Source organism: Aegilops tauschii, chromosome 1 (genome assembly GCF_002575655.3).
Source record: "Aegilops tauschii subsp. strangulata cultivar AL8/78 chromosome 1, Aet v6.0, whole genome shotgun sequence".
Lineage (NCBI taxonomy): Eukaryota > Viridiplantae > Streptophyta > Magnoliopsida > Poales > Poaceae > Aegilops > Aegilops tauschii.
Genome location: NC_053035.3, coordinates 388,632,323 through 388,659,759, shown reverse-complemented (window position 1 = coordinate 388,659,759; position 27,437 = coordinate 388,632,323). Strand labels below are relative to the sequence as shown.

The 27,437-nt window shown below is 40.7% G+C and overlaps 2 protein-coding genes across 6 annotated transcripts; both read left to right on the top strand.

The window, feature by feature from the left end:
* Positions 1-7,793: 7,793 nt before the first annotated feature.
* LOC109745902 (uncharacterized) lies at positions 7,794-15,890 on the top strand. 5 transcript variants are annotated; one of them, XM_020305013.4, is made up of 11 exons: positions 7,794-8,005; positions 8,082-8,153; positions 8,239-8,430; positions 9,605-9,733; positions 11,156-11,295; positions 12,220-12,303; positions 12,687-12,809; positions 13,260-13,364; positions 14,453-14,623; positions 14,704-14,783; positions 15,271-15,890. In XM_020305013.4, the coding sequence occupies exons 1-11, from the start codon at positions 7,951-7,953 to the stop codon at positions 15,317-15,319; spliced, it is 1,200 nt and encodes a 399-aa protein (XP_020160602.1). In that variant the 5' UTR covers positions 7,794-7,950; the 3' UTR covers positions 15,320-15,890. The 5 variants fall into 5 exon arrangements, with proteins under 5 accessions (XP_020160602.1, XP_020160601.1, XP_020160603.1 ...); XM_020305012.4 differs by having other exon boundaries at positions 13,257-13,364; XM_020305014.4 differs by lacking the exon at positions 12,687-12,809.
* Positions 15,891-23,004: 7,114 nt separating this feature from the next.
* On the top strand, positions 23,005-27,200 carry LOC109745908 (uncharacterized). Its single transcript, XM_073506295.1, has 6 exons — positions 23,005-23,215; positions 23,292-23,480; positions 24,999-25,138; positions 26,219-26,302; positions 26,758-26,891; positions 27,068-27,200. Exons 1-6 carry the CDS (start codon positions 23,005-23,007, stop codon positions 27,198-27,200), a joined length of 891 nt encoding a protein of 296 aa, XP_073362396.1.
* The last annotated feature ends 237 nt before the right edge of the window (positions 27,201-27,437 follow it).

Sequence of the window (27,437 nt, the reverse complement as noted above, 5' to 3'; positions counted from 1 at the left end):
TGCCTTTATGTTACTGGGATCAAGCACCGTAAGATCGAACCCACTACAAAGCACCTCTTCCCATTGCTTGATAAATAGATCAAGTTGGCCAAACAAAACCCAAATATCGGAGAAGAAATACGAGGCTATAAGCAATCATGCATATAAGAGATCAAAGAAGACTCAAATAACTTTCATGGATAAAAAGATAGATCTGATCATAAACTCAAAGTTCATCCGATCCCAACAAACACACCGCAAAAAGAGTTACATCATATGGATCTCCAAGAGACCATTGTATTGATAATCAAGAGAGAGAGAGAGGAAGCCATCTAGCTACTAACTACGGACCCGAAGGTCTACAAAGAACTACTCACGCATCATCGGAGAGGCGCCAATGGAAATGGTGAATCCCTCCGTGATGGTGTCTAGATTGGATCTAGTGGTTCTGGACTCTGCGGCGGCTGGAATTGATTTTCGTCGATTCCCCTATGGTTTCGGGAATATTGGGGTATTTATAGAGCAAAGAGTCGGTTCAGGGGGCACCCGAGGTGGGCACAACCCACCAGGGCACCCTGGTGGGTTGTGCTCCCCTTGGAGCACCCCCAGGTGCTTCTTCGGCCCACTGGATGTCTTCTGGTCCAAAAAAACTCCAAAAAGTTTCGCTGCGTTTGGACTCCGTTTGGTTTTCCTGCGATGTAAAAAACATGCAGAAAACAACAACTGGCACTGGTACTATGTCAATAGGTTAGTACCAAAAAATGATATAAAATGACTATAAAATAATTGTAAAACATCCAAGAATGATAATATAACAGCATGGAACAATCAAAAATTATAGATACATTGGAGACGTATCAATTCTCCATAAATTTTCGGCTCAATCCGAGAACTTTTATTTTTTGCACATAAATAACACCATGACAATTCTGCTCAAAACAACATCAGTCGGGGTTAGTTCCATTAAAATCATGCAAATTAGAGTCCAAAACAAGAGCAAAAGTGTTTGGAAAAGTAGATACGTTTGGGACATATCATGGGGGCGGCAGCATGTCGGTGGTGCAAGTTTACCGTAGGAAAAATCGGTCATCGCCAAGGCTAGAGGGATAGCCTGGGATGGCGTAGCCTGGCGGTGGGAGGAGGTTTCAAGGAGGGTGGGGTGGCGAGGCTGCGCGGGAGCGCCGCCGGCCACGGGTGATGGTCGCAAGCGGTTCGGCCGGCGGTCTGTGTGCTACTTCTTGAGCTTTGATACGTTTCTAACGTATCTATAATTTATGAAGTATTCATGCTGTTATATTATCATTCTTGGATGTTTTACAATCATTTTATAGCAACTTTATATCATTTTTTGGGACTAACCTATTGACCCAGTGCCCAGTGCCAGTTGTTGTTTTTTGGTTGTTTTTTACATCGCACGAAATCAATATCAAACGGAGTCCAAACACCGCGAAACTTTTTGTGGATTTTTATGGACCAGAAGACATCCAGTGGGCCAGAGAAGCACCTGGGGGTGCCCGAGGGGGGCACAACCCACCAGGGCGCGCCTCGGGGGCCAGGCGCGCCCAGGTGGGTTGTGCCCACCTCAGTGGCCTCCTGCACCCCCTCTTTGCCCTATAAATCACCAAATATTCCAAAAACCCTCGGGGTAACCCTAGATCAGAAGTTCCGCTGCCGCAAGCCTCTGTATCCACGAGATCCAATCTAGACCCCGTTCCGACACCCTGCCGAAGGGGGGGAATCATCACCGGTGGCCATCTTCATCATCTCGGCGGCCACCATGATGAGGAGGGAGTAGTCCACCCTCGGGGCTAAGGGTTTGTACCAGTAGCTATGTGTTTAATCTCTCTCTCTCGTGTTCTTGAGATGTCACGATCTTGATGTATCACGGGCTTTGTTAATATAGTCGGATCATTGGTGTTTTCCCTCTCTATCTTGTTGTGATGAATTGAGTTTTCCCTTTGAGATTTCGTTTTATTGGATTGGACACTTTTATGGATTTGAGAACACTTTATGTATGTCTTGCTATGAATACCCGTGGTGACAATGGGGTATTGTATTGATTCACTTGATATATGTTTTGGCACTCAACTCGCGGATTCCCGAGGTGACATTGGGGTAATCTATGCATAGGGGTTGATGCACGTTCTTGTCTTTGTTTCTTTGGTAGAAATCTTGGGGAACTCTTTGAGGTTCTTTGTGTTGGATTAAGTATTATGAATCTGAAATTATTTGGTGTTATTTTAGTACGAACTCTTGGATAGATCAATCGGAAAGAATAACTTCGAGGTGGTTTCGTACCCTACAAACAATTTCTTATGTTCTCCGCTAGATAAGAACTTTGGAGTGATTCTTCATTGCACGTTGAGGGATGGTTATGTGATCCAATTATATTAGCATTGTTGAGAGATTGCACTAGCGAAAGTATGGACCCTAGGACTCATTTTCAAGCATTGCAATACAGTTTGTGCTCCCTTTTGTTACTTTCTACCTTGCTGTTTTTATTGTTCCTATCACAAAAATCAATATCTACTATCATTACTACGGTTTTATTACCATCTCTTCGCCGAACTAGTGCACCTATACAAATTCTCATTTTTTTGGTGTGTTGGGGACACAAGAGACTTTTTATTATTTGGTTGCAGGGTTGCTTGAGAGAGACCATCTTCATCCTACGCCTCCCACGGATTGATAAACCTTAGGTCATCCACTTGAGGGAAAATTGCTACTCTCCGACAAAACTCTGCGCTTGGAGGCCCAACACGTGTCTACAAGAATAAAGTTGCGTAGTAGACATCAAGCTCTTTTCCGGCGCCGTTGCCGGGGAGGTTAGGTAAGCAGCACTCACACCCCGTCAACGAAGCTCTTTTCTGGCACCGTTGCCGGGGAGGTGAGTGCATGAAGGTATATCTTTAGATCTTGCAATTGAATCTTTTAGTTTCTTGTTTTATCACTAGTTTGGTTTATAAAAGAAAACTACAAAAAAATGGAATTGAGGTTGCATCATATTATTCATCTTTATATTGTCTTTCGTGAAAATGATGGAAAGAAAAATTGTGCTCAATTGATAGAAGAAGAATTCTATAAAATGTTTGATAAAAATCTTTGAATGTTGAGCATGATTGGAATGTTGTTGGTATGAACTCTTTAAATATCCATGATGCTAACGATATGCAAAGCCATAAGCTTGGGGATGCTATGTTTGATGAAGATGATATTTTTAGTCCCCCAAAGATTTGATGTGCAAATTTGTTATAATGATTGCATGCCTCATATTTATGATGATTATAATGATGAATGTGGGTTTGGAAGAGTGTCAACTCTAGGTAATTATACCACTATTTTTGAGGGTGTTGAGTCTTTTCACAATATTGATGAAAGTGGATTTGGAGAGGTCATGACTTTATTTAGTGATGAGTCCACTATTTTGGAAGAGGTTTCAATTGACTATGAGAACAAAGTTGCTATCTATGATGATTATAGTGATGACATCTATGCTATAAAGAATAATGATAACCATGAAACTTGTCATCATGATTTTTATTTGGATTATGCCAATCAAATATCACATGGTAGTTATTTTGTTGAGTTTGCTCCCACTATTATGAATGATAATAAATTTGTTTATGTGGGGAGTAATAAAATTTCTATGATTGTGGATCATGAAAAGAATGCTTTATGTGATAGTTATATTGTTGAATTCATTCATAATGCTACTGAAAATTACTATGAGAGAGGAGCATATGCTTTTACATATTGCAATAATATCAAGTTTTCTCTCTATGTGTTGAAAATCTTGAAGTTTTGCTTGTTTTACCTTCCTATGATAGTTGATTCTTGTTCCCATAAATTGTTTGCTCACGAAATCTCTATGCATAGGAAGTGGGTTAGACTTAAATGTGCTAGTCATATGCTTCATTATGCTCTTGTTATGTTTCAATTCTTGTCTTTTATGCGAGCATCATTGAAATCATCATGCCTAGCTAAAAAGGCATTAAAGAAAAGCGCTTGTTGGGAGACAACCCAACACTTTTACCTACTGTTTTTGTGTGTTAGCATGATCAGGATACTATAGTAATCATGTTTTATGGCTTTTGTTTCAATAAAGTGCCAAGTAAAGCCTTTGGGATAGTGTGGATGACAGTTGACTTGAATCTGTGCAAAAAACAGAAACTTTTGCACTCAGACTAGGAATTTTGAAAATTCACTGGAACGTGATTTTGATCTGAATTTTCTACAGGTGATATATATACAAATTCTCTACGTTGTCCTAATTTATCAGAATTTCTGGAGTAGCAGAAGTATGGTTGGAGTCCAGATTACTACAGACTGTTCTGTTTTTGACAGATTCTGTTTCAATGTATAGTTTGCTTGTTTCCTAGTTTCTATGGCTTATATTGCTCAATATAAATTGTGGAAATGATATGCTACAATAGGCATTGTGTGGAAACAATTATGAATCTTTTCTTTGACAGTACCAAAGTGAAATGGTTTGCTCTTTATCATACTAATCTATCTCACGAAGTTCCGTTAAGTTTTGTGTGATTGAAGTTTTCAAGTTTTGGGTGAGATGCCAACATGAGGAGAATAAGGAGTGACAAGACCCTAAGCTTGGGGATGCCCAAGGCACCCCAAGTTAATATCCAAGGAAGATCCAAGCAACTAAGCTTGGGGATGCCCCGGAAGGCATCCCCTCTTTCGTCTCCAACATTATCAGTAACCTTACTTGAGGCTATATTTTTATACATCACATGATATGAGTTTTGCTTGGAGCATCATTTATTTTGCTAGGATTTGCTTGCTGTTATTTAGAATAATATTTTGCATCTTTTATTTCAATAAAAATATCAAGTATAGCCTTTGCCATGCTTATTTTACAAGTCTATATGTGGCTGTTTGAAAACAGAAAGTTTATCGGTGTTGCAAAAATTCCCCAGAAAAGTTAGAATGTGATAAAATGTTGAAACTTTTTGCACAATAAGCTCTGGTAAATTTTCTACGGTGTGTTAAATTTTCAGAATTTTTTAAGTTGAATTAGTATGATGAATCTTGCATTCTTTACAGACTGTACTGTTTTGGCAGATTGTTGTTATGGTTGCATTGTTTGCATATGTTTGCTTGTTTAATGATTCTATTTGAGGATAGGAGTATTAAATATGCAGAGGCATTTAGTATGAAATGTTAAATAATAATTTTAGTGACTTGCTACAGTAGAGAATGATAAGGTTTTGCATGGATTTATACTAACTTATCTCACGAGTTCATGTTGAGTTTTGTGTGGATGAAGTTTTTGAGATTCAGGGAAACCATGATATGAGAGGAATTAAGGAGACACAAAAGCTCAAGCTTAGGGATGCCCAAGGCATCCCAAGTTAATATTCCAAGAAGTCTCAAGCATTTAAGTTTTTGCTAGTGTGGATGAAGTTTCATGATCTATGATGATTATGGTGATGACATCTATGCTACAAAGAATAATGATAACCATGAAACTTGTCATCATGATTTTTATTTGGATTATGCCAATCAAATATCTCATGATAGTTATTTTGTTGAGTTTGCTCCCACTATTATGAATGATAATAAATTTGTTTATGTGGAGAGTAATAAAATTTCTATGCTTGTGGATCATGAAAAGAAATTCCCTCCAGTAATGGCATCTAAAACATATCTATTCCAAGGAGTAACGCCCACATAAAAATTGCGAAGAAGAACGGCAGTAGATTGCCTGTGAGTAGATCTATTTTGAGCATTGCAAATTCTATACCAAGCGTCTTTTAAGTTTTCTCCCTCCCTTTGTTTAAAATTGAGAACTTCATTATCGGGAGTGTTAACAATGATGGGAGGACTAGCCATAAGAGCAAGACAAATGATCTAACACACGAGCACACAAAAGGCATGCGAAGAAGACGAACAGAAGAGGGGCGAAGAAAAGGCAAATCTTTTCGAAAATCATTTTAGAAGTGAGGAAGAGGAAAACGAGAGGCGAATGGCGAATGATGTGATGCAAGGGATGAGAGATTATGATGGGTACTTGGTATGTCTTGACTTGGCATAGATCTCCCAGGCAACGGCGCCAGAAATTCTTCCTGCTACTTCTTGAGCTTGCGTTGATTTTTTCCTTGAAGAGGAAAGGGTGATGCAGCAAAGTAGAGTAAGTATTTCCCTTAGTTTTGAGAACCAAGGTATCAATCCAGTAGGAGACAACGCACAAGTCACCGAATACCTGCACAAACAAACATCAACTTGCACCCAACACGATAAAGGGGTTGTCAATCCCTTCACGGTTATTTGCAAAGTGAGATCTGATAGAGATGGATAAACGGTGAAGTATTTTTTTTGGTATTTTTGGTTTATGGAACGGAAAGTAAAAGATTGCAAAGGAAGTAAAGAGGAAACTAAAATTGTAGATCGGAAACTTATATGATGGAAAGTAGACCTGGGGGCCATAGGTTTCACTAGAGGCTTCTCTCAAGATAGAAAATATTACGGTGGGTGAACAAATTACTGCCGAGCAATTGATAGAAAAACGCAAAGTTATGACGATATCTAAGGCAATGATCATGAATATAGGCATCACGTCTGTATCAAGTAGACCGACTCTTGCATGCATCTACTACTATTACTCCACACATCGACCGACTCCTGCCTGCATCTAGAGTATCAAGTTCATGAAGAATAGAGTAACGCATTAAGTAAGATGACATGATGTAGAGGAATAAACTCAAGCAATATGATGTAAACTCCATCTTTTTATCCTCGATGGCAACAATACAATACGTGCCTTGCTGCCCCTACTGTCACTGGGAAAGGACACCGCAAGATTGAACCCAAAGCTAAGCACTTCTCCCATTGCAAGAAAAACCAATCTAGTTGGCCAAACCAAATCGATAGTTCGAAGAGACTTGCAAAGATATCAAATCATGCATATAAGAATTCAGTGGAGATTCAAATAATATTCATAGATGAGCTGATCATAAATCCACAATTCATCGGATCTCGGCAAACACACCGCAAAAGAGTATTACATCGGATAGATCTTCAAGAATATCGAGGAGAACATGGTATTGAGAATCAAAGAGAGAGAAGAAGCCATCTAGCTACTAGCTATGGACCCGTAGGTCTATGGTAAACTACTCACACTTCATCGGAAGGGCAATGGTGTTGATGTAGAAGCCCTCCGTGATCGAATCCCCCTCCGGCAGGACGCTGGAAAAGGCCCCTAAATGGGATCTCACGGGTACAGAAGGTTGCGGCGGTGGAAAAGTGTTTTCGTGGCTCCCCTGGTAGGTTTTGAGATATTTGAGAATATATAGGCGGAAGAAATAGGTCGGTGGAGTCACGAGGGGCCCACAAGGGTGGGGGCGCGCCCTCCGTCCTTGTGGCCGCCTCGTGGCTTCCCTGACGTGAACTCCAAGTCCTCTGGATGTCTTCCGGTCCAAGAAAAACCATTGCGAAAGTTTCATTCCGTTTGGACTTTGTTTGATATTCCTTTTCTGCGAAATTTTAAAACAAGGAAAAAACAGGAACTAACACTGGGCTCTAGGTTAATAGGTTAGTTCTAAAAATAATATAAAACAACATATTAATGCATATAAAATCTCCAAAGTAGATAATATAATAACATGAAACAATTAAAAATTATAAATACGTTGGAGACATATCACCGTGCGGCGGGCTATGAAGAAGAAGAGCTGGAGGAAGAAGAATAACCAGGCGCCGTTGGATCTTCATCGGACGTTCCAAAACAATCGATTGACCCAAGTTTAAAAGTCAGGCGGCTTATCTGTAGCCACGCCCTATTTTTTAAACGAAAAAAAGAGAGTGCTCTGTGCTCATCCATTTTCAGTGTCCACCACACGTCTCCCTCCCTTCGCGCGTAGGCCTCCGGTTTCATCTTCCTCGCTGCCCCTTTCCGATTCAAAACTCCACCCCCTTCTCCCCTCTTCTCCTCTCCCCAACCCCCAAAACCCTACCATGTCCTCCTCTACCGACGCCATGGCGTCGCCTTGCTCCCATGATCAATTCGACGGTAAGCGCCTCTCCCCACAGCCCATCCCCAACCCTAACCCCAGCCCAAATCCTAACTCCGCCGCCTCCCGCCCCAGAACCAGACCGTGAGAGGGTGCTGAACTACGTTTTCCAGGCGGCCTCCGACGACGAGCTCTCCATCTTCAAGGGTACGCTGCCCCCGTCCCAGATTCCGGCCCTGATCCAGTTTTGGAGCTCGAGTGCTAACATTTTGGGGGGCCCAATCCGTTGCAGAGCTGGTCATGATAATACTGGACAATGGCAGGGGCCGCCCCAAGGAAGCGATTGAGGAATTGAGGGTGGAAGATGTCGGGCAGCTTGAAGGTTTCAGTGCGCTGCACATTGCGGCCAGTAAAGGGAGTCTGGGGGTGTGCAGGTACCTCGTCGAGGAGCTGCTGGTAGATGTGGATCTGGTCGACAAGGAAGGTCCATCTATCTTCAGAACCCTAATCTATTGGTTTAGGACCCTGCGCACACATTCAGTCTAGGTTTTGTCAAATTGTATGAAGTGCTATTTTACATGCTGGAATTATTGTTCACAAGGGTTGCTTGATCTGTACTCCCTCCATCCGCGAATAAGTGAACATCTACCTTTTGTTCTAGTCAAAGTTTTAAAATTTTGACCAACTTTATAGAAAAGAATAGTAGCATGTATGACATCTAATTGATATATTATGGAAGTACATTTCAAAACGAATCTAGCGATACTAATTTAGTGCCATAAATGCTGCTACTTTTTTCTATAAAGTTGGTCAAAGTTTTAAAACTTTGACTTAGGACAAAACCTAGATGTACACTTATTTGCGGACGGAGGGAGTAAGTCTCATGATATCTGACTGTTTTTTGCTTTCTCTGGGTTTGGCATAGAGGTGCATTATGATAATCCAGCTTTTTGAACCAGCTTTCGCCGCGGCTCCAAGCTCAGCACAACACAGTCCAGCAACCGTAAACAGAGCCTAAGATTATCTACGTCAGTATGAACCAATGTATCATAACCACCAATATTTATCTCACAAAATTAAATTATGATTTATCATATTCTGTTGTGCTAACTCATGATCATGCAGCTTTATATGAAATGAATCTGTCTTTTTAAGGGAAGAAATTAGTCGGGCTTAATTATGATACTGAATGTGAATACCCTACATAACACCCGCAAAAAAAAACCCTACATAAGCATCGCTGATATAAATAATTAAATAGGCTACTCTTTGAGGGCAAATTCTTTATTTTAGGATAGTTTGGTTGTTTAATTATTGCACATATGTATGCACTCCAACTCTGAGGATGCATTTGATTCTTCTATTCGGGTAGCCTAATATCTAATTTTCATGTGTCAGTTCCATTTAACCAATACTCTCTCGAGCATTATGAAAATCCTGCTTCATATTATATCTAATTCGATGGGTCTACTTTGTGTGTCTTGGGGAGCCATATCTAAATTCCATGCTCTCAGAGAAGACAGAGCAGTGTTAGGAAACTTCTGTGGTGAGATGCTTTTGGAGATAAGACATACTTTGATACAAAAAAGATCGCATTTCTTGCTACACCGAGAAGTGCGTTGATATAATTCATTTTTGTCTGTTTGTCTGCTTTATAGGTAGAACACCTCTCTTGTTTGCAACATACCACAATGGGGGTACTGCCGAATATCTTCTTGATCATGGCGCTAATCAAGACAAAGCTGATCACGATGGGTCTTCCCTGTTACATTATGCCGCTGAATTAGGTCCACCTCTATAAACACATACTTCTGTTCTGCATCTCTGCATTGCAAATTGTTTTGTGTTATCTTAGTCAGAGCTATTTGCCTTTGTTTCATATAGTAATTTACTAATATTGTTCTTGTGCTAATAATTTATCTTCAAATCTGATGGTTAGGTTCTTGTGATGTGTCTCTCTATTCGGAAGTACATGTTGTTTTAGACTTATTAGGCTGTTTGAGAATGCGTGACATATTAGGTTTCCAAGTAGAAGTTTGGTGGTATTTCCTGATATACTCTTAGCTGTACTAAATAATAATCTTGCACACGCTTCTAGTCAAAGTCATCGATATATTTGTGTTTAGCCATTAGCGAAAGTTCTACCATCTGCATGCATGTATTGCATCAAACCAGGGCTCTTTGTGTAGCATAATTACTAATATTTTGAACACTTTAACATGGATATAGTGTCCATTAGCTGTTGTGCATGTGCAATATCGTAAAATGTCACCTAATTGGGAAGTCAAATAACCTAATACATGTCACTATAGTTCCAGTCTTACATGGGTGTGGTGTGACAATAATCTGGTAACTGGCTTAATAACCTGGTTACCAAGTGGCTATAATCGATAACCTGACAAGCGAGTGGCTCTAACCTGGCAATTAGTAACTAAAAAAAGTTACCGAAACATATCTACGTGGGATCTAGTTTCGACGGTATCATTACAGCAAAGCCAACAATGAGCAGTGTAGCACAGATCGTCAATGGGATACACGATTTGAGAGATAGAGAGAGAGAGGGAGAGGTAGGAGAAGGAGAGAGAGAGGTGCAGGACGGGAAGGCTCCGGTGCAATGCTGCTACCTAATCTAGTCCTTTTATTTTTTTCATTCTCTCTTATTTCTTTTTGTGTGTTCCCTTTCAGGGTTTCCTTGCGAGACTGGCTTATTTGGTTTCTCATATTACATTCTTACATCGAGATAAAAATACCTTGCATACTAACTAGATCCATAAAACCAGAATTGTTGTGTTTGTGAACCAATCTCCTGTTACTGAACTGGAGAGGTCCATGCTGCACTTTGGGAAGTAGGAAGTAGTGAACTGTGAACCTGATGAACCTTGAATCGAGTAACCATGCTGTAGATCATGGTCTTATCTTATTGAATATCCCCCTTGATGGGAATTAGGCCCCATCCCTAAATACCCCTATTAAAAGTTAACCTAACTATGATTTTTTTGGCTTTTATTCCTTCCAATCCAAACAAGTCCGCATTGGGCTTTTTGTAGCACATGATCAAGGCAAACACAGGTCCATGATACACCAGAAACAAAAGAAATTGTCACAAAAAAATACCTATCATCTTACCTTATAAGCTCATGGATTCTTTTTAGAAGAGATTGCCAGAAAACACCGCCCCTCTTTGTAACAAGTTCCGTGTTTTCTTCCAGGCAATTGTGAAATGGTAGAGCTTTTGCTTGCAAAAGGAGCTTATGTTGACCCGGTATCTGCTTATGGAACACCACTTCATGTTGCTGCTGGTAAAGGGCATTATGGTGCTATGAAGATTTTACTGGACCACAATGCAGATGTAAGTTCAAGTACATACCATTTCTGCCTCAAGTTACCCTACATGTTTCAACTTTAATTATTTGTGTTTTGCAATTTTTTTCCCTCGGCTTGTCATGTTCTATTTAATTGATTGTTTATGGTTGCTTGATGCTGCTATGGTGTTTGTGCTGCATAGTTAACTCTTGAAATCATCAGTACATTTTTCTTTTCTTCTGGATGCCCCTAGTTGTGTGGTTGTTGTAATGCTACATCTCATCATAGTGTCTTGGTAATAAGCATTGAAGTGCTTCATCCACTTCCCTTTCAAATCCATAGTCTTCTGCGTGTCTTTCCCTCATATAATATTTCCCTGTTGGCTCATCCATCTTCCCAAATAAGCTGTGGGTGTGACCGTGTGAGGGCACCGTTGCCTCCCAAATCATTCTCGCTGCTGGCGTCATGCAACATCATCTTTGTTTTCTGGTTGTGGTTCCATATTCACGTTGTAGTAACTTGTCTTCTTGATGGCTGCATTGCTTTTGTTGGGGTTAGAGATCCCAATGACTGGCCGGTGATGATTAAAAGATTGAATCTTTCTTGAAACAAAATAGTCTGAATCTGTAAACTAGAATGGCATGCTCCATTAATATTGTGGCAATGTAATTCACATTAGATTCGTGTGAGCAGAAAGGCAGTATACCCATGCAATGCTGCTTGCAGATTCCATGTAAAAATCATAAATAAATGCTATGTGGTGGTAATCGTGGCATTATCTTTGGACTATAGGAGCATGTATGTGGGCTCAATGGCATTAGGGCCTGATTACCAATATAATCTTGACAAAAATAACATTCTAACTGATTTTACAGTGGGTGTACCGAATCAATTTTCTTTGCTGAAAGCTTGCTTCATCAGTTTGTTCTATGTATTGACCATTGGAGCTGACATCTTAATATTTCCCCAGTACAACAAGATGGTAAATGGCGTGACACCTCTTATTGTTGCTACAGATGCCAAGTCAATGAAATGTATCAAGCTCCTAGTTAAGGTGTTGTACATTCATCTGAGCTTTGTGAAGTCCATGAATTTTGTTGGGTACCCATTTTCTATGTTTATTTTCCATACTGAATTTGTTTTTTCTTACTTCCTTTTCTGGCATTTGTTTTTCATACTGGCTGCAGCTTTGGCACGCTGCAATTTGTGACCCCTTTGTACCGGACACTTTCTTAACCATTTTTTTTTCTGAAAAAACTTGTGCCATCAATTTGGTTGCTATAAGCATGATGATAACAAGTCAAACCAAAACAACCCAGTTGATCTTGAGCATTCATAGGCAGTGCCATTAAGATCGTATTCATTCCTGAAAGTGCAAAAATATGAAACCCAGGCCATCTGTAATAGAGATCTGTACGTTTTTTTCGTCTGTGATAGGCTGGTGCCAATCTCAAGGAAGCTGCAGCATATACAACTCTCCACGCGGAAAAAGTGGTTTCAGATTACTTTCTCAATTGCATAATGGAGGACGTTGATGCCAACCGTGATGTTCCTTTTTATGTGAGATTAATCTCTTCGCTACTACTTGCAAAAATAGTTCTAAGAATGTGCTTAAGGTAAAATACAGTAGGAACTCATCATCGTGTTCCTAGTTCGTAAAGATGACATTCTGCCTTCCCCATAAGTGGCTGAGGTATTGTGGCTGGGGAAGACATCTGCATATGTGCCATGTTGATATTAATAGTTACCTAAACATGGTACCAGTTTATGACAATTTTGCCGGTAATTTTTGTACTTACAATACTGAGCATGGATGTTAGGAGATTATCACGAGCACTCGTAATATTAGGCTTGTGCAGTCATAGAAATTTGAGAAAAGATATGCTTATGTAATCAAATCCTTTCCCCCCGTATATGTACAGCAAAATTTCAGGCAGTTCATTCATATTTTATATATCGAATGCATCCTGCATAGAATTGATTTAATTGATGTTCTGTATGGTTCAGCAGGGGCCTATGCTTAAACGGGAAATCGTGACATCAGGGCTTATATCACGAGGGAGCAACTCTTTAAAGAACAAGGATTATGTTGTCGCAGCAAAATTGTACAGTAAGGTATGTTAAAGCACCATATATTTCTTGCTGTGTTTAGCCTTCCAGCATTTCATTTTATGTCGCATGCATTATAGTGGCCTGCAACCTGCATAGCTCCCAGTCTGAAAATATTTGAGGTTCACAACTTCATATATGATTTCGAAAGGACCGTATCCTGGTTTCGCATTAATTGTTGAATGCATAGTCTGAAGTAATACTTTTGGGCAACAATATACCAAAATACCTGGAGCTCCACATGGAGCTGGGTGTCGTTTATCAAAACCTTTGAGTCATGGGAAGGTTCCTACTGAAAGGGTCCAGGGCGTAGAGCCGTAGACTCCAGCTGGCTTTGTTATTTCTATAATATCTTAATCAGATTTTGTTCAGAATCGGGTTCAGCTGATAGTATGCAGTGTCTTTCTTTTTGTTGCTTTGGTCATGTATCTTCTCAATTTTGTGGTGCAAAGCACTCATTTTGTGATAATGGATATGGACTTTGAGATATTCTTGTACTTCCACTCAGGTATAGACAGGAAAAAATAGTGTCACCTTGATGACTGGTGCAATTTATTTGAGGGTGTGATTAGGATTTCTGTGTATTGACCATTTTTTTGTCAGACAACTATATTGTTGTTTTGGAGTTGTGTTGCCTTGCTTGCACTTGTCTAAAACACAGGGAGGACCTACTTTGTTTTTTGTCTCAATTAATAAAGACTGCATTTTTTTGGTCTCACAGTAGTTAGTCGGGAAGAAAACACACAAGGAGGACTGGAATGAACGAGTGGGCTGATGTTAAAGCAAGCTGTTTAATATAAGTTACTTAGTTCAAAAGTTACTCTGCAGCTATGTGCAGACTTCTTGTTAGGACTAGAATGAACGTGTACTTCAACATTGTGCTATATAATTAGTAAATGTATGTTAGGCTGGCTTTTGTAGACTTGCTAATTTGTATTTTATGTAGCTTAGTATGAATTTATCTGCAGCTATGTGCAGATTTCTTGTTTGAGTGTTCACAGCTTCCTAACTGTTTTTTACATTCAGTTTACTAATTCAATTTTTGTTAAAAAAACTTAGTAAGCTCAATTGTCTATTTGTCTTGTGTGACGTAGGCAATGGTGCTTGATCCTGATGATGCAGTCTTGTTCTCAGACAGGAGCCTTTGTTGGCTTCAACTGGGTGATGGAAAAAAGGCTTTGCTAGATGCTAATAGATGCAGAAAAATGCGGCCTCACTGGCCAAAAGCTTGTCACCGGCAGGGTGAAGCTCGGATGCTACTGAAGGTTACATAGAGGACATGGCTGCCTTTTTCTCCTGGTGCCGCAAATAGTTTATGATCGTTCACCTGGTCTTTTATCATCAGGACTACGAGGGCGCAAGTGAACAGTTCTTGGATGGACTCAAGCTGGACCCAGTGGACACTGATATCGAGGCTGCATTACGGTAAACCCATCTGCCTCTTTGGTTACACTAATGCCTTTGACGATGACCTTGCATTGCCGGCTGGCTGGCCATGTTTCAGCACATCTCAAGCACAGTATTAGCTATATATTGAACACTTTTTTTTTTGGCGAGAATATATGTTGAACACTTGCCTATGCTGCAAGTACATGCATGTGCCCTTGTCATGAGACTGTCGAGAACTTGTTAAGACATTGGCCATAGCTCCGTTCTATTTTGTGTTTGTTAGGATTTCGGAACGCCACTTTGTACTGTTATCAATGCCAATGCCATCTTGCCATACACCAACCTAACCCTGACGTATAGTAACTCCGTGATCTGCCCTTCAGTAGTATTTTACTGAAAGTATTTAGAAAGAGGCATGCATGTCATATTCATTATCAGTATACACTGTCTTGCAATGGCGCCTAAATTACAAGTGCCAGACATAACTATGCAAATATCTGATACTTCTCCTTGGTCTATTCAGGGAAGCTATGAAGTCCCTGAAGACGTCTCGGAGCATGAAAGCCAATTGACTATTTGGGTGTTGCAGGGAAGCAGTTGAAGGCTTGAAACGGGGCAGGAGTTTCTCCTTTTGCGCAAAGACTGTTTTCCTTTAGAAAGTAAAAAACGACATGTCTGATGGAGTATTACCGTGGCATGACTGTTGATGCATGCAGTAGCAATACCCGGTGGAAACTCTCCAGTTGCCATCTATCGTGTATTACAGGCCCTTGTCTCAGGTTTCTGGGCCTTCTACGAGGCTCACTCGTCTGCCTCTCTGGGTGCGGGGTCAACTGAATGATCGCAGCCTCCGCATTCGTCTTGTTGTGGTGTTGCTGAGTTCCCCCACTGCCTAGTGTTTTTACTACTCACGTTGGTACAATGCATTTACGACGGAGAAGAAGGGGATGTTTTGTTGGTTTTGTTCGTCCTGTGGGTGCAGAAGAAGAGGAGAGCTAGCAGGAGCTTGCTGGCTACGGTTTGGCGGCTGCTATGTCTTGTTTTTCTGAACTCGGTTGGTTGCTGTGTGAGGTGGTTCGGACCAATGTAACGATGATTTCAGAAATCAGGGAGTAAATGGCAAAAACTACCTCTTTTTTTTAACCCTAGGTGAAAACTACCACATTTTTTTTCTTCTGAAATGGAACACTTCAATTACATAAATCACACTGGCGCAGCAATAGTGCCAACTAGGGCTGCAAGAAAAGCTCGAGGCTCGTGAGCCGCTCGAGATCGACTCGTTTTTTTGACTCGACTCGAAAAGAAACAAGCTGAGTTTGAACACTTTATGTAGCTTGACTGAGAAACGAGCCGATCTTGAGCTAATGTTGGCTCGCTCGATTTTAGCTCGATAGCTCGACAGAATATCATTATGTTAAATGATCATGCCATATATTAAATGAAAATAAGATAATTTATTACCATATATGTTGTTCATAATTTTTTTTCATTTTATTTACCAAAGAACATGGAAACTTAATTAAGTGCAGAGAAGATTTAGGCCTAATTATGTCACGTGGTCGATTATGTGTTAAATATCTTATATTTTTGGCAAAGGTTCCCAGCATATTCACCTTATTTTTTTTGTTTTTCATCCACAGATTTATAATTTTTACCATCTCATTTAGCTCAAAACTAGCTCGAGATTGACCCGAGATCGTTACAAATTGAGCACGAGTCATGTTCTACAGCTCGATCATGAGCTTCACTTAGTTTGAGCTCGCTCGAATTTTCATATGAGTTGAGCTGAGCCAACTCCAACTCGCTCGAGCTCGACTCGTTTGCAGCCCTAGTGCCAACGAAACAGTAACAGTTAAGAAACACTTCAATTAGTTCCACTTCCAGTTAAGTACTGAGGATGGCGCATTCCTCCCCTAGCTTTTCTTCTTCAGCTTTGACGCCGAGCTCCGCTACCTTGGCCGCTAGCAATTCGCTGTCTCCAGTGAGCCCCGGCCATGATTTCTTCTCCCCTTATCTCCCGAGGACCCGTCTTTCAATTGCAGCTCTTGGTACCCTTGAGATTGCCTTCGTCTGCGAGCTTGTCGGCCGCCGCTTGGCATAGACACTGCACTCTACTTAAAGGAGATGGAGAAGAAGGGATTTGTGGAAAAAAGATTTTTTTTTTTTATAGTGACTGACATGTGGGCCCTTTCTGTCATAACAGCCAACTTAATAGTTCAATTACGGAGTTGGCTTTTGTGCTACATCAACTCGGATGGGTGGGCCAATGTTATCATAATTGTGCTTAGTTTGAACATAATTGGTCACTAAGAGCATGGTTAATAATACAACCAACTGCTGGCTATATAAGGCTGGCCATAGTGGGGGTAATATAAGTAGTATCATGCACTTGGGACTCGCAAACATGCTTATGTGGTAGGCAATTAAAGAAGAGAGAGATGGTTATAGTAACATAGGTAGATACCGTAACATAATAAATGTGATGCTACTATGTGTCATGCATGGCAATAAATGAGACCACTTATGATACTAATCTATGATACTATGTATTATAGAGATAGTAATATAGACTAGTAACATATGCATGTTACTAGTCTAAGGGGGTGTTTGGTTCAGGGACTTTTTAGTCCCAGAGACTAGAAAAAGTTTCTAAAAAGTCCCTAGGAACCAAACGGGAGGGACTTTTTCTACAGGGACTAGAAAAAGACTCTACTAGAGAGTCTTTTTTGATTAGTCCCTGGGACTAGAAAAAGTCCTAGGACTTCTGAACCAAACACCCCTTAAGTTACTCCCCACTATGACCAGCCTAATGTTGCCATATCATTTATAGCCATCACTTATAGTCACTCACACAATAGTCTTATCTATAAGATTGACTATAAGATTAATACCTTTTCTCATCTTCTCTCTATCTCTTTCTTCACACTTATTGCATCAGTGTAGAAGCACACGTATAGCTAGGCTCTTGTATGAGAGACCACTCCCCTTACTTTTTCATGTCTCTCTTCTCCACATAGGCAAAATTGCCATGCAAGTGGGCTATTAGCCTGCTATTGTACTTGCTCTAACATGAAAGTCTCTGTTAGTGTTGTCATAATTTCCGACGAATTAGTGCAAAACTGGTAGCATTTTGTTAGGTCTTTCAGTTGTGGCAGTTTTCGCCGAGGGTTGCCACACAATTGATAGTTTTTTGCTATTTATTCGAAATCAGGAGAACCCCCTTTTTAAAAACAAAAAATATTTTTTCTCACGTTAGGGCCGCCTTGACGTGACCTCTCTTCCCTGTCTTGATAGGTGACTGGTTTTTAACTCCAATCCTTCGGATGGGCATGAACACCCGTCCCGGGGTTATTTGGGGGATTGACGATCTTGCGCCATTGGTATGAAAGTAGTAGCAAAGTATCGAGATGGAATGGCTGTTTTGCACTTCAGGATTTGATCATGCATTTGTTGTTAATAGCTCGGTTTGTGTCCTTTGGAGAGAACATATAGCATCTAATACATATATAGGGTCATGCGCCTTCCAGTTTTTCTCTCTCCTTTTTTGAATAAAAGAGTTTCCTCCACCTCATTTTTATAAAATGAGGCCGCAAAAGGCCAACATAACTATTCACAACGCTCGAGCTCGAGCTTGAGTAGGTGAGCCAGAAAATCCAAGAGAAAACTGAAAACATACGGACACATCAACTACAGCAGTGCCCAACGGGGAACGAGTATGATCAAACTCCCAACAAAGAGAGAGCTAGTTTTTTTTCCGATAAAAGGCGCTTTTATTAACTCCAAATGTAGCATCGAGAGATACAGCATTAAGAGTACCACTCGGCCTCTGCATAATTAGGATGCACACAGCCAGACACCAATAGTCTGACAAAAGAACGTAAAAAAGCCGACAATTCGGCAACAGTAGTCCTATAGACCGAGACTATGCCTATGTCGAAATGGATGGTGGACCGATCCGGAGATTACACTGCCACCCATGTTGGGCAAAAACCTCCATAGCCACCTGCTCCAACCGCGTACAGACCACCTTGAATAATGATTGGTACTTCACTTGTTATAGCGTAGACCACGTACGAATCAAGTACGTACAACGGAAAATAACCTGCAGCGGAGAGACATTTTTGTCATTAAAAACCAAATCATTTCTACATAACCAAAGTGACCATAATAAGGCATTACGCTCCCACCCTTATTAGCGTTTTCAACCTATTTGAAATGCCGTCCAACCAATGACCAAAAATATTGGCAACACCCGTGGGCGGATACAAATTTGACGCTATTTGGATGATTGACCATGTAGAACGCGCAAACTTACATTGGAAAAAGAGATGTTTGATTGTCTCGTCATGAGTACAAAAACAACACTTCTTACTTCCTTGCCAGTTGCGTCGTGCGAGGTTGTCTTTGGTTAGCACAACTCCCCTACGAAGATACCACGTGAAGATTTTAACTTTAAATGGAATCTTCGCCTTCTAATTTTTTTTGTTATTACTCACTGGTACCTCGGAATGCGTGAGCGCATGGTACATAGAGTCTACTGTAAAAGACCTAGATGTAGTAAGGTTCCAGCGAAACACGTCCCGGCCTTGTGTCAGGTTCAAACGAGATAAGAGATTATGCCATGACATAAGTCGGGTGCCAATCAAATCCCGCCTGAATGAAAGATTCGGCGGAGATGAGCTGAGCACCTGCGCAATAGTATTATTTTTATCGCGAGCAATGTTGTACAAGGCTGGATATTGTTCTCGGAGTCTGGCGTTGCCTAACCAGATGTCTTCCCAGAAACGAATCTCTGACTCGTCCTTTATAGCCAAAGACCCAAAGCGAAAGAGATGTTTCTCTGCCGCCATTAGGCTAGCCCAAAAGTGCGAGTCTCCAGGTTTCCAATATGCCTGAGACAATGCCTTTTGGCCTAGATACTTATTGCGCAACATGGTTTGCCAAATACCATCCTCAGTAAGAAGTTTGAACAACTATTTACTAAGTAGGGCCTCATTCTTGACCTGTAGGTCATGAATTCCGAGGCCACCTTGGTCTTTCGGCCTACAAACCACGCTCCATTTGGTCAACCTATATTTTTTCTTGTCACCATCTCCTTGCCAAAAAAACCTGGACCTAAAATAGTCCAGTCTTTGCAGGACCCATTTTGGAAGTTGGAAGAACGAAATCATATAGAGAACCATATTTGTGAGGACAGAGTTTATCAGAACCAGTCGTCCTCCGACTGAGAGCAACTTGCCTTTCCAACTGCTCAGTCGTTTCTCTAGGTGTTCTTCTACATGCTTCCACTCCGCAATGGTTAGACATCGATAATGAATCGGTATTCCCAGATATTTAATCGGGAATTGGCCATGTGCACAACCAAACATGTCAGCATAATCGGCCGCCGCCTCGATGGCTTCTCCAAAGCAAAACAATTCACTTTTATGGAAGTTAATCTTAAGACCAGACATCTGTTCAAACGCTGATAATAGCAGTTTCAGGTTTCGAGCCCTGGTCATGTCATGTTCCATAAAGAGAATTGTGTCATCAACATATTGCAGAATAGAGAGGCCACCATCCACAAGGTGTGGCACTACTCCTGCAATCTGGCCGTCCTGCTTGGCGCGATCAATCAGAATAGCCAACATGTCAGCCACAATGTTAAATAACATTGGGGACATGGAGTCACCCTGTCGTAGTCCTTTTTTGTCTGAAAGTAATGGCCTACATCATTATTAACTTTGATGGCCACACTACCTCCAGTTACAAAATTTTGGATCCACTGACGCCATTTATCGGAGAAACCTTTCATCCTTATGGCCTGTTGGAGGAAAGACCATTTGACCTTGTTATAGGCTTTTTCAAAGTCAATTTTGAAAACTAACTCATATTTTTTCGATGCATCTCATGGACGGTCTCATGCAGGATTACTACACCATCGAGTATATTCCTTCCTTGCATGAAAGCCGTTTGAGATGGCCGGACAACATGGTCAGCTACCGAGTTTAAACTATTCGTCGCCACTTTGGTAAAAATCTTGAAGCTGACATTAAGGAGGCATATGGGTCTGAACTGTTGGATCCGTTCGGCCTCCTTAATCTTCGGCAACAAGACAATCTCGCCAAAATTAAGTCTGAATAGGTCAAGACGGTCGGCATGAAGAAAATTGAACAACTCCATAAGGTCATTCTTGATGATCTCCGAGAAATTCTGATAGAATTCTGCGGGAAAACCATCCGGGCCTAGAGCTTTGTTATGGTCCATTTGGAATACCGCAGCTGTCACCTCCTCTTCTGAGAAAGGTGCCGTGAGGATATCGTTTTTTTCTGTCGTGACTTGTAGAATATCATCAGTTCGGGTCTCGTCGAGGGTGAAATTCCCTTCAACCGACGCTCCGAACAGAGATTTGTAGTATTTAGTGATATAATTTTTGAGCTCCTCCTGACCTTCAATCCGCCCCTCATCTTGTTGGAGACTGTAAATACATTTCTTCCTATGTCGCCCAATGGCGACCAATTGGAAGTATCTTGTATTACTATCACCCATCAAAATGAAATCAGCTTTGGATCTCTGGTAGTATTTGATCTCCTCTTCTCGCAGAAGACGAGCAACCTTCTCATTCGATCGTTTTTTCAATTCGATCTCTTGTTGAGATAAGGTGCGCGTCTCTGCAATTTTGTCGAGATCATCAATGATGTTACAGAGCCGTTGTTTTTCTTTTTTTTATAAATTCCATTGGTGTGTTTCGCCCATCCAGAGAGGTGTTGCCTCATGGCTCTTATTTTAAAGATCCATCTCTAAATAGGTGTATTGCCAACGGCAGGCCCCTCCCAAACATTCTTGATTATGTCTACAAATCCATCCCTATGCAGCCATCCCAGTTCAAATTTAAAAGGGCGTCTGACAACTCGGTTCGTAGAGTTAGAATCAAGAATGATGGGTGCATGATCTGATAACGCCTCGATACGCTCTAGGGCTCGCACAGTTACCAGAGGAAATTTCTGTTCCCATTCGGTATCCATGAGTACCCTATCGAGCTTCTTGTATGTCGGCACAGATCGGTTGTTAGCCCAAGTGAATTGCCGCCCTGACATATTGACGTCCCGAAGATCCAAACTGTCTATCACAACATTGAATAGGAAAGGCCAATGACTGTCAAAACGGTCATTATTTTTCTCTTCCTGGTACTTAAAGTCTTCTCCAATAAGCATTGGATACATATTATCTTTAGCCAGGTTTACCAATTCCCGAAGGAAAGCTGATTTAGGGGGTGTTTGGTTCAGGGACTTTTTAGTCCCAGAGACTAGAAAAAGTCCCTAAAAAGTCCCTAGGAACCAAACGGGAGGGACTTTTTCTACAGGGACTAGAAAAAGACTCTACTAGAGAGTCTTTTTTGATTAGTCCCTGGGACTAAAAAAGTCCTAGGACTTCTGAACCAAACACCACCTTATGCTCATCTTGGGCCGCTCCATAGACAGCGACGAGAGTCCATATAAAATTATTAGCTCTGTTTCTCAGGTGAAATTTTATATGAAATTCACCTATCGAGAAAGCCAACAAGTCCATGGTTGTCGTCAGTATCCCAAGAAGGATTCCTCCAGACCTTCCACGAGCCGGTATACTATGTCATGTGTAGTCGAAACCACCTGATAGGTGATCGAGGACACCCGAGCGAAAGTCACACTTGAGCTAGTTGGAGTGTGCTCGTAGGTCGAAGCCCCGTTTTTCTCTCTTCTTTCATGACTGAAATGAACAACATCAAACTCCCCCATCTTCTTTCTTAATATAATCGCTGCACTTTGTCCAAGGTAATGGCCCTTCAGATGGTTAATATAGTTGTAGTTTATTTAAACAATGCCAATTTTCGGACTTGCAGAAAAACCGAAAAACAAAATAGCAAAGCTTTTTTTCTTCAATGAACTAAAATTGTTGTTTTTATTAAGACGCAAAAAGAAAAAGACCCGAACATGTGCAACAGAAACTTTTTCAGTTTGTTTTGGCACATTTCAATTTTTATTTAGAACATTTTGTTAATTTCGAGAGCATATGTCTCGGGAGCCGATGTAGCTACAATTCAATGCCGGTGAGTGGAACAGGCGGGCGGCCTCGTGGTTGACGGCCGTTTTTATCTCCGCCCACATTCTCCGTTCGCGGGATCACTTCATCTTCCTCGCTGCCTTCTCGGCTTCTCCCTTTCAAAAAGCCGAACGCGCCCTCCCCCACCCCCACACAGACACACCAAAAACCCTACCATCTCCTATCCTCCATCGGCGCCATGGAGCCGCCGCGTTCGCCTGCTCGCTTCACCGGTAAGCGCGTCCTTCACAATTCATCCCTGGCCCAAAGCCTCTCCAACTCCAACCCCAATATCTCATCGCTAACCCCAGCCCCAAACGCTAACGCTGCTTCTCGTGCCGCAGTCCGCGGGAAGATGCTGAACATGATATTCCAAGCGGCGTCCGACGGAGATATCCCCCGCTTCAAGAGTACGTGGCGCTCTCCTGATCTCAGATCTTGGTTGGGAGATTGGGTGCTAAATTGCTTGCGTCCAACCCGCTGCAGGTCTGCTGGTGAGGCTGGACAGCGGCAGGGGTCGCCTCAAGGAGACGGTAGAGGCGCTGAGGGTGAAAGATGCCGGGTTGCTGGAGGGTCTCGGGGCACTGCACGTTGCTGCCTGCAGAGAGCGGTTGGAAGTGTGCAGGTACCTCATCGAGGAGCTGCAGGTTGACGTGAACGGCGTCGACAAGGGAGGTCAGGGATCCTCCAAAGCCCTAATCGGTTTAGGATTTTGTGCATACATTTCGTGTTTCTGTTTTTGGGCTACTGTGATTCCAAAAAAAGTTATCATGTGCTCACTCATGAAATGATCATATGGCATCTATGTTGATCTGCATATTTGCCACCCAGTTTATCTCTTTAATGCTAAGATATGACTGTGCACTGTTTTTTTTAAATGATCATATAGCTTCAGGTAATATCCCACATATATAACTGTAATGCAGAGGCCGAGGTTAACCTCCTTTTCAAAAATATATAAAAATCCCACATATCCATGGAGTATATATTGGTATATAATTAGGCCCCATTGAGAGTATAATTTTTTTGAGGATCTTTTTATCTACATCTTAGAGACATGCATATAAATTCGTTCCCATTTCTACTACATATAATATAGAAACCCAGCATGGGCATAATTCGTGCATCTTGATTCTTGAGTACATTGCTAGCTATCAGAAAGTATAGTGCACTTTTATGGCACTTATCCTGTTCTTTTACGGGGATGAAAAGTTGCGCTGTTAAAGAAAAAAAAATCTTATTTCCTTGCTGAACCCAGAAAGGTTTTGCATCAGTAAGTGCTATATTACTGTGCTTTACAGGTAGAACACCTCTGTTTTTTGCCATACTTTGTAAGGGTGTGCGTATCGCCAAATATCTTCTTGATAATGGTGCCAATCCAAACAAAATCAACAACGATGGGATCTCCCCTTTACATCAAGCTACTGTATCAGGTCTACCTCTATAAACACATTCCTCAGTTTTGCATTCGTGCACTGCAGTTTTTCTTCTTGTCTTTTGAATTTCTAAGTTAATTATATTATGGTGTAGTTTAGTATTATAATAGGATTTATACTTTTTTCTTCATATGCATGAGACCTCTCACAGTGGGAGTATCATCACAAGAGTAAAATGCATTGCCATCTAAGGAAAAATATGACGTGCCATTGCAATTAATGATATGGGAGTGGGTTCTAGTATCATATTATAATACAATATCACAACAGGTCAATCAAGAAAATTTGATAACAATTAAATTATAACCACAACTTTGATTGAGATTCTATAAATTAATAAACAAAGTGCAGACTAGTCTTAGATTTGTCTCGTATCTAGACATGTTTTAGTGTTAGATACATCCGTATCTAGACAAATCTAAGACAAGTAATTTGGGACGGAGGGAGGTAGTATCATATGCTAGTATCATGGGTATCATACTTGTTAATGATTCTTCCCACTATGAGAGGCCTGATAAGAAATTATATCTTGACACAGAATGTATTGGATTTAATTCCTTCCTGTTCAAACATGTTGTTATCTATGGCACATGGTCAAGGCAGGGCGAGGTGCATTAGACTTTTCTGAAGAAAGCTATCGTCCAAAGAAATACCTATCCTCTGTTAAACTAAATTCATGGATTCATTTTCTTTCAAAGTGAGAATTTCACAGAAATACCTATCATCTTATCCAGCAAGTTTGTGCGTCTCTTTTCAGGAAATGGTGAAGCTGTTAAACTATTGCTTGCTAAAGGAGCCTATGTTGACCCGGTAGCTTCTTGTGGGACACCACTTCATTGCGCTGCTAGTAAAGGGCATGATGACATCATGAAGATTTTATTGGGCCACAATGCAGATGTAAGTTTGTAAGTGCATGTGTTTCTGCCTGAAGTTGCCCATCGGACAGGTGGATGTACATGGTAAACTTTAATTTCTTGTGTTCTGCTAAGGAAAAGGTTGCATTTTAAATCATTGAAGGCTCGGAGCTCAATGATGAGCACTGCTAGCTAACTTGTTCAGCACAGTATTTTTTCTTCTCAAAACACAAATCAAAATGTGTGTCATTTTGTTTTATAGAGAAAACGACAAGATGACGCATGGTTCAAACAAAGGCCAAAGGGCCAAAGCAAACAAAGTGAAAATCTAGCAAAAAACGTAAGGCCTAGCTAACAAAAACCTAGAGAAGAAGCAAACAATTCGGTCTCTCATTCTCAAACATGCTGCCATTGTTAATCTGCTAAATTTTCCACATTGTTAAGATCGTGACATCACTGCTCCTAAACTATTGATTACATTTTTGTTCTGTCCCAGCTTCAGATTGTACCATCATAACAACCGTTGGAGGACTTCATAGACTTCTACTTAAAGTCATAGATCATTTTTTGTACTGTTGTTGATGCATGCAATATTCTACTTATTCCCTCTGTCCCATATTAACTGTCACTCAAATGGGTGTACCTGTACGTATTTAAGTGCTAGATACATCCATTTGAGTGATAGTTAATACGGGACGAAGGGCCTCCGTCCGTAATTTAGTGTCGCTGAAACGATTGTATCTAAATGTAGTTCAGTGCTAGATACATCTGTTTGAGCGACAGTTAATTCCAGATGGAGGGACTACCTTCTAATGGAATACAAGATATACCATTGCACATCTTGTCATGTCAATACATTAAAAATGATCTCCTGATGCAATTATCTTATATTGCAAGGTTTGTCTAAATGCTAGATACCTACAAATATGTTGGATCAATAAATTCATGGTGTGCTTGTGTATTTTGTAATGCCTTGAATGCTGTTATTTTTTGAAATACTTGTGCGGGGAATGCTGTTTGTGTGTGGATTGTTGTTTGATTTTAGTGATATCTATGTATCCATTTTTACCTTATCCCCTGATTATTATTACGACTAATATCTTAATTAATTTTTCCGCAACAGTGCAACAAATTGGTAAATGGTAAGTCACCTCTTAATACAGCTACAGATGCTAATTCAAAGAACTGCATGCTTCTCCTGCTTAAGGTATTGAACCTTCAGCTTAGCCTTGCCATCTTTTAATTTCGATGAGTCTGTTTGCTGTGAAAGACAAAATTTTCTCCCTTAAGTTGAAACTCTCGTCTTCTTATGTTGGCCTTTGCTTTGTAAACATTGACCGAAGAGTATGCTGCAATTTGTCCTACTTGCTGTACACACTTTCTAAACCATTTTTTCCCAACTTGTGTTCTGACTTCTATGTAGTTATACACTATGATGGCAGTCAACTCAACCAAATGAACTACTCCCTCACTAGTGTCAAAAACGCACTTATATTATGGCACGGAGGGAGTACTAGTTAAAAATTCGTGCTGAAATGGTGCACTAGGTTGCTATTCATTCCTGAAATGGGCAGAAATTTAAAATGCTATCCAGTTCATCTTGAGGACCGACTTACCCAGGTTATCTTCTGGACAGACATTTAACATCTTTTTCTGTGATAGGCTGGTGCTGATCGCAAGGGAGCAGCAGCCTATGCTGCAGAGAAACTTCAGTCTGAAAAAGTTGTTTCAACTGAGTTCGTCAATTGCATTATGGGGGATGTTGCTGCCAATCGTATTCTTCCTGATGATCTAAGGTTTACCTTTTCGACTCTAGATGCTTGTAGAGTTCTGTTTTTTTTTAATGATGTAAGGTAAACTTCGTATTTTTTTCTAATAACTACTGCTACCTTATTACCAAACACTTACATCAAAACTCTTGAGTATTATCTGTAAAACCTCTTTTTTTTTAAATTATGTTCATTAATTTCAGTATCTTGATTATTCAGGACGAGTCTGAGTCTAAAAGAAAAATTAGAGTGTCTGGATTTCAGAAACTTGCGAGTTTCTCTTTCAAGGGGGAGGAATATCATTCTGCAGCGATGTCCTACACTGTGGTATACTAAAGCACCATTTACTCGTTACATTCTCCTTTTCCAGTCTTTCATTTAGTCCATGTGTTAAAATGGATAGTGTACCTCCTTTTATTTTTATTTTTTTGCTGAGCTTTCTACCTGAAGCAAGGTTCCTAATTTGATAGATTATGACCTGGTTTTACATTATTCATGGATGAAATCCATTTATCTGAAGTATTATTTTGGACAAACTTATTCAAATACCCAACTTTTTACATTGTACTGGGT

Coding starts and splice junctions, on each gene's coding strand:
- LOC109745902 (XM_020305012.4), top strand. CDS start 7,951: ATGTCCTCCTCTACCGACGCCATGGCGTCGCCTTGCTCCCATGATCAA. Junction 8,006..8,081: donor CTCCCATGATCAATTCGACG/GTAAGCGCCTCT, acceptor CTCCCGCCCCAG/AACCAGACCGTGAGAGGGTG. Junction 13,365..14,452: donor CAGCAAAATTGTACAGTAAG/GTATGTTAAAGC, acceptor TGTGTGACGTAG/GCAATGGTGCTTGATCCTGA.
- LOC109745908 (XM_073506295.1), top strand. CDS start 23,005: ATGGAGCCGCCGCGTTCGCCTGCTCGCTTCACCGGTAAGCGCGTCCTT. Junction 26,303..26,757: donor GCATGCTTCTCCTGCTTAAG/GTATTGAACCTT, acceptor TTTCTGTGATAG/GCTGGTGCTGATCGCAAGGG. Junction 26,892..27,067: donor ATTCTTCCTGATGATCTAAG/GTTTACCTTTTC, acceptor CATTAATTTCAG/TATCTTGATTATTCAGGACG.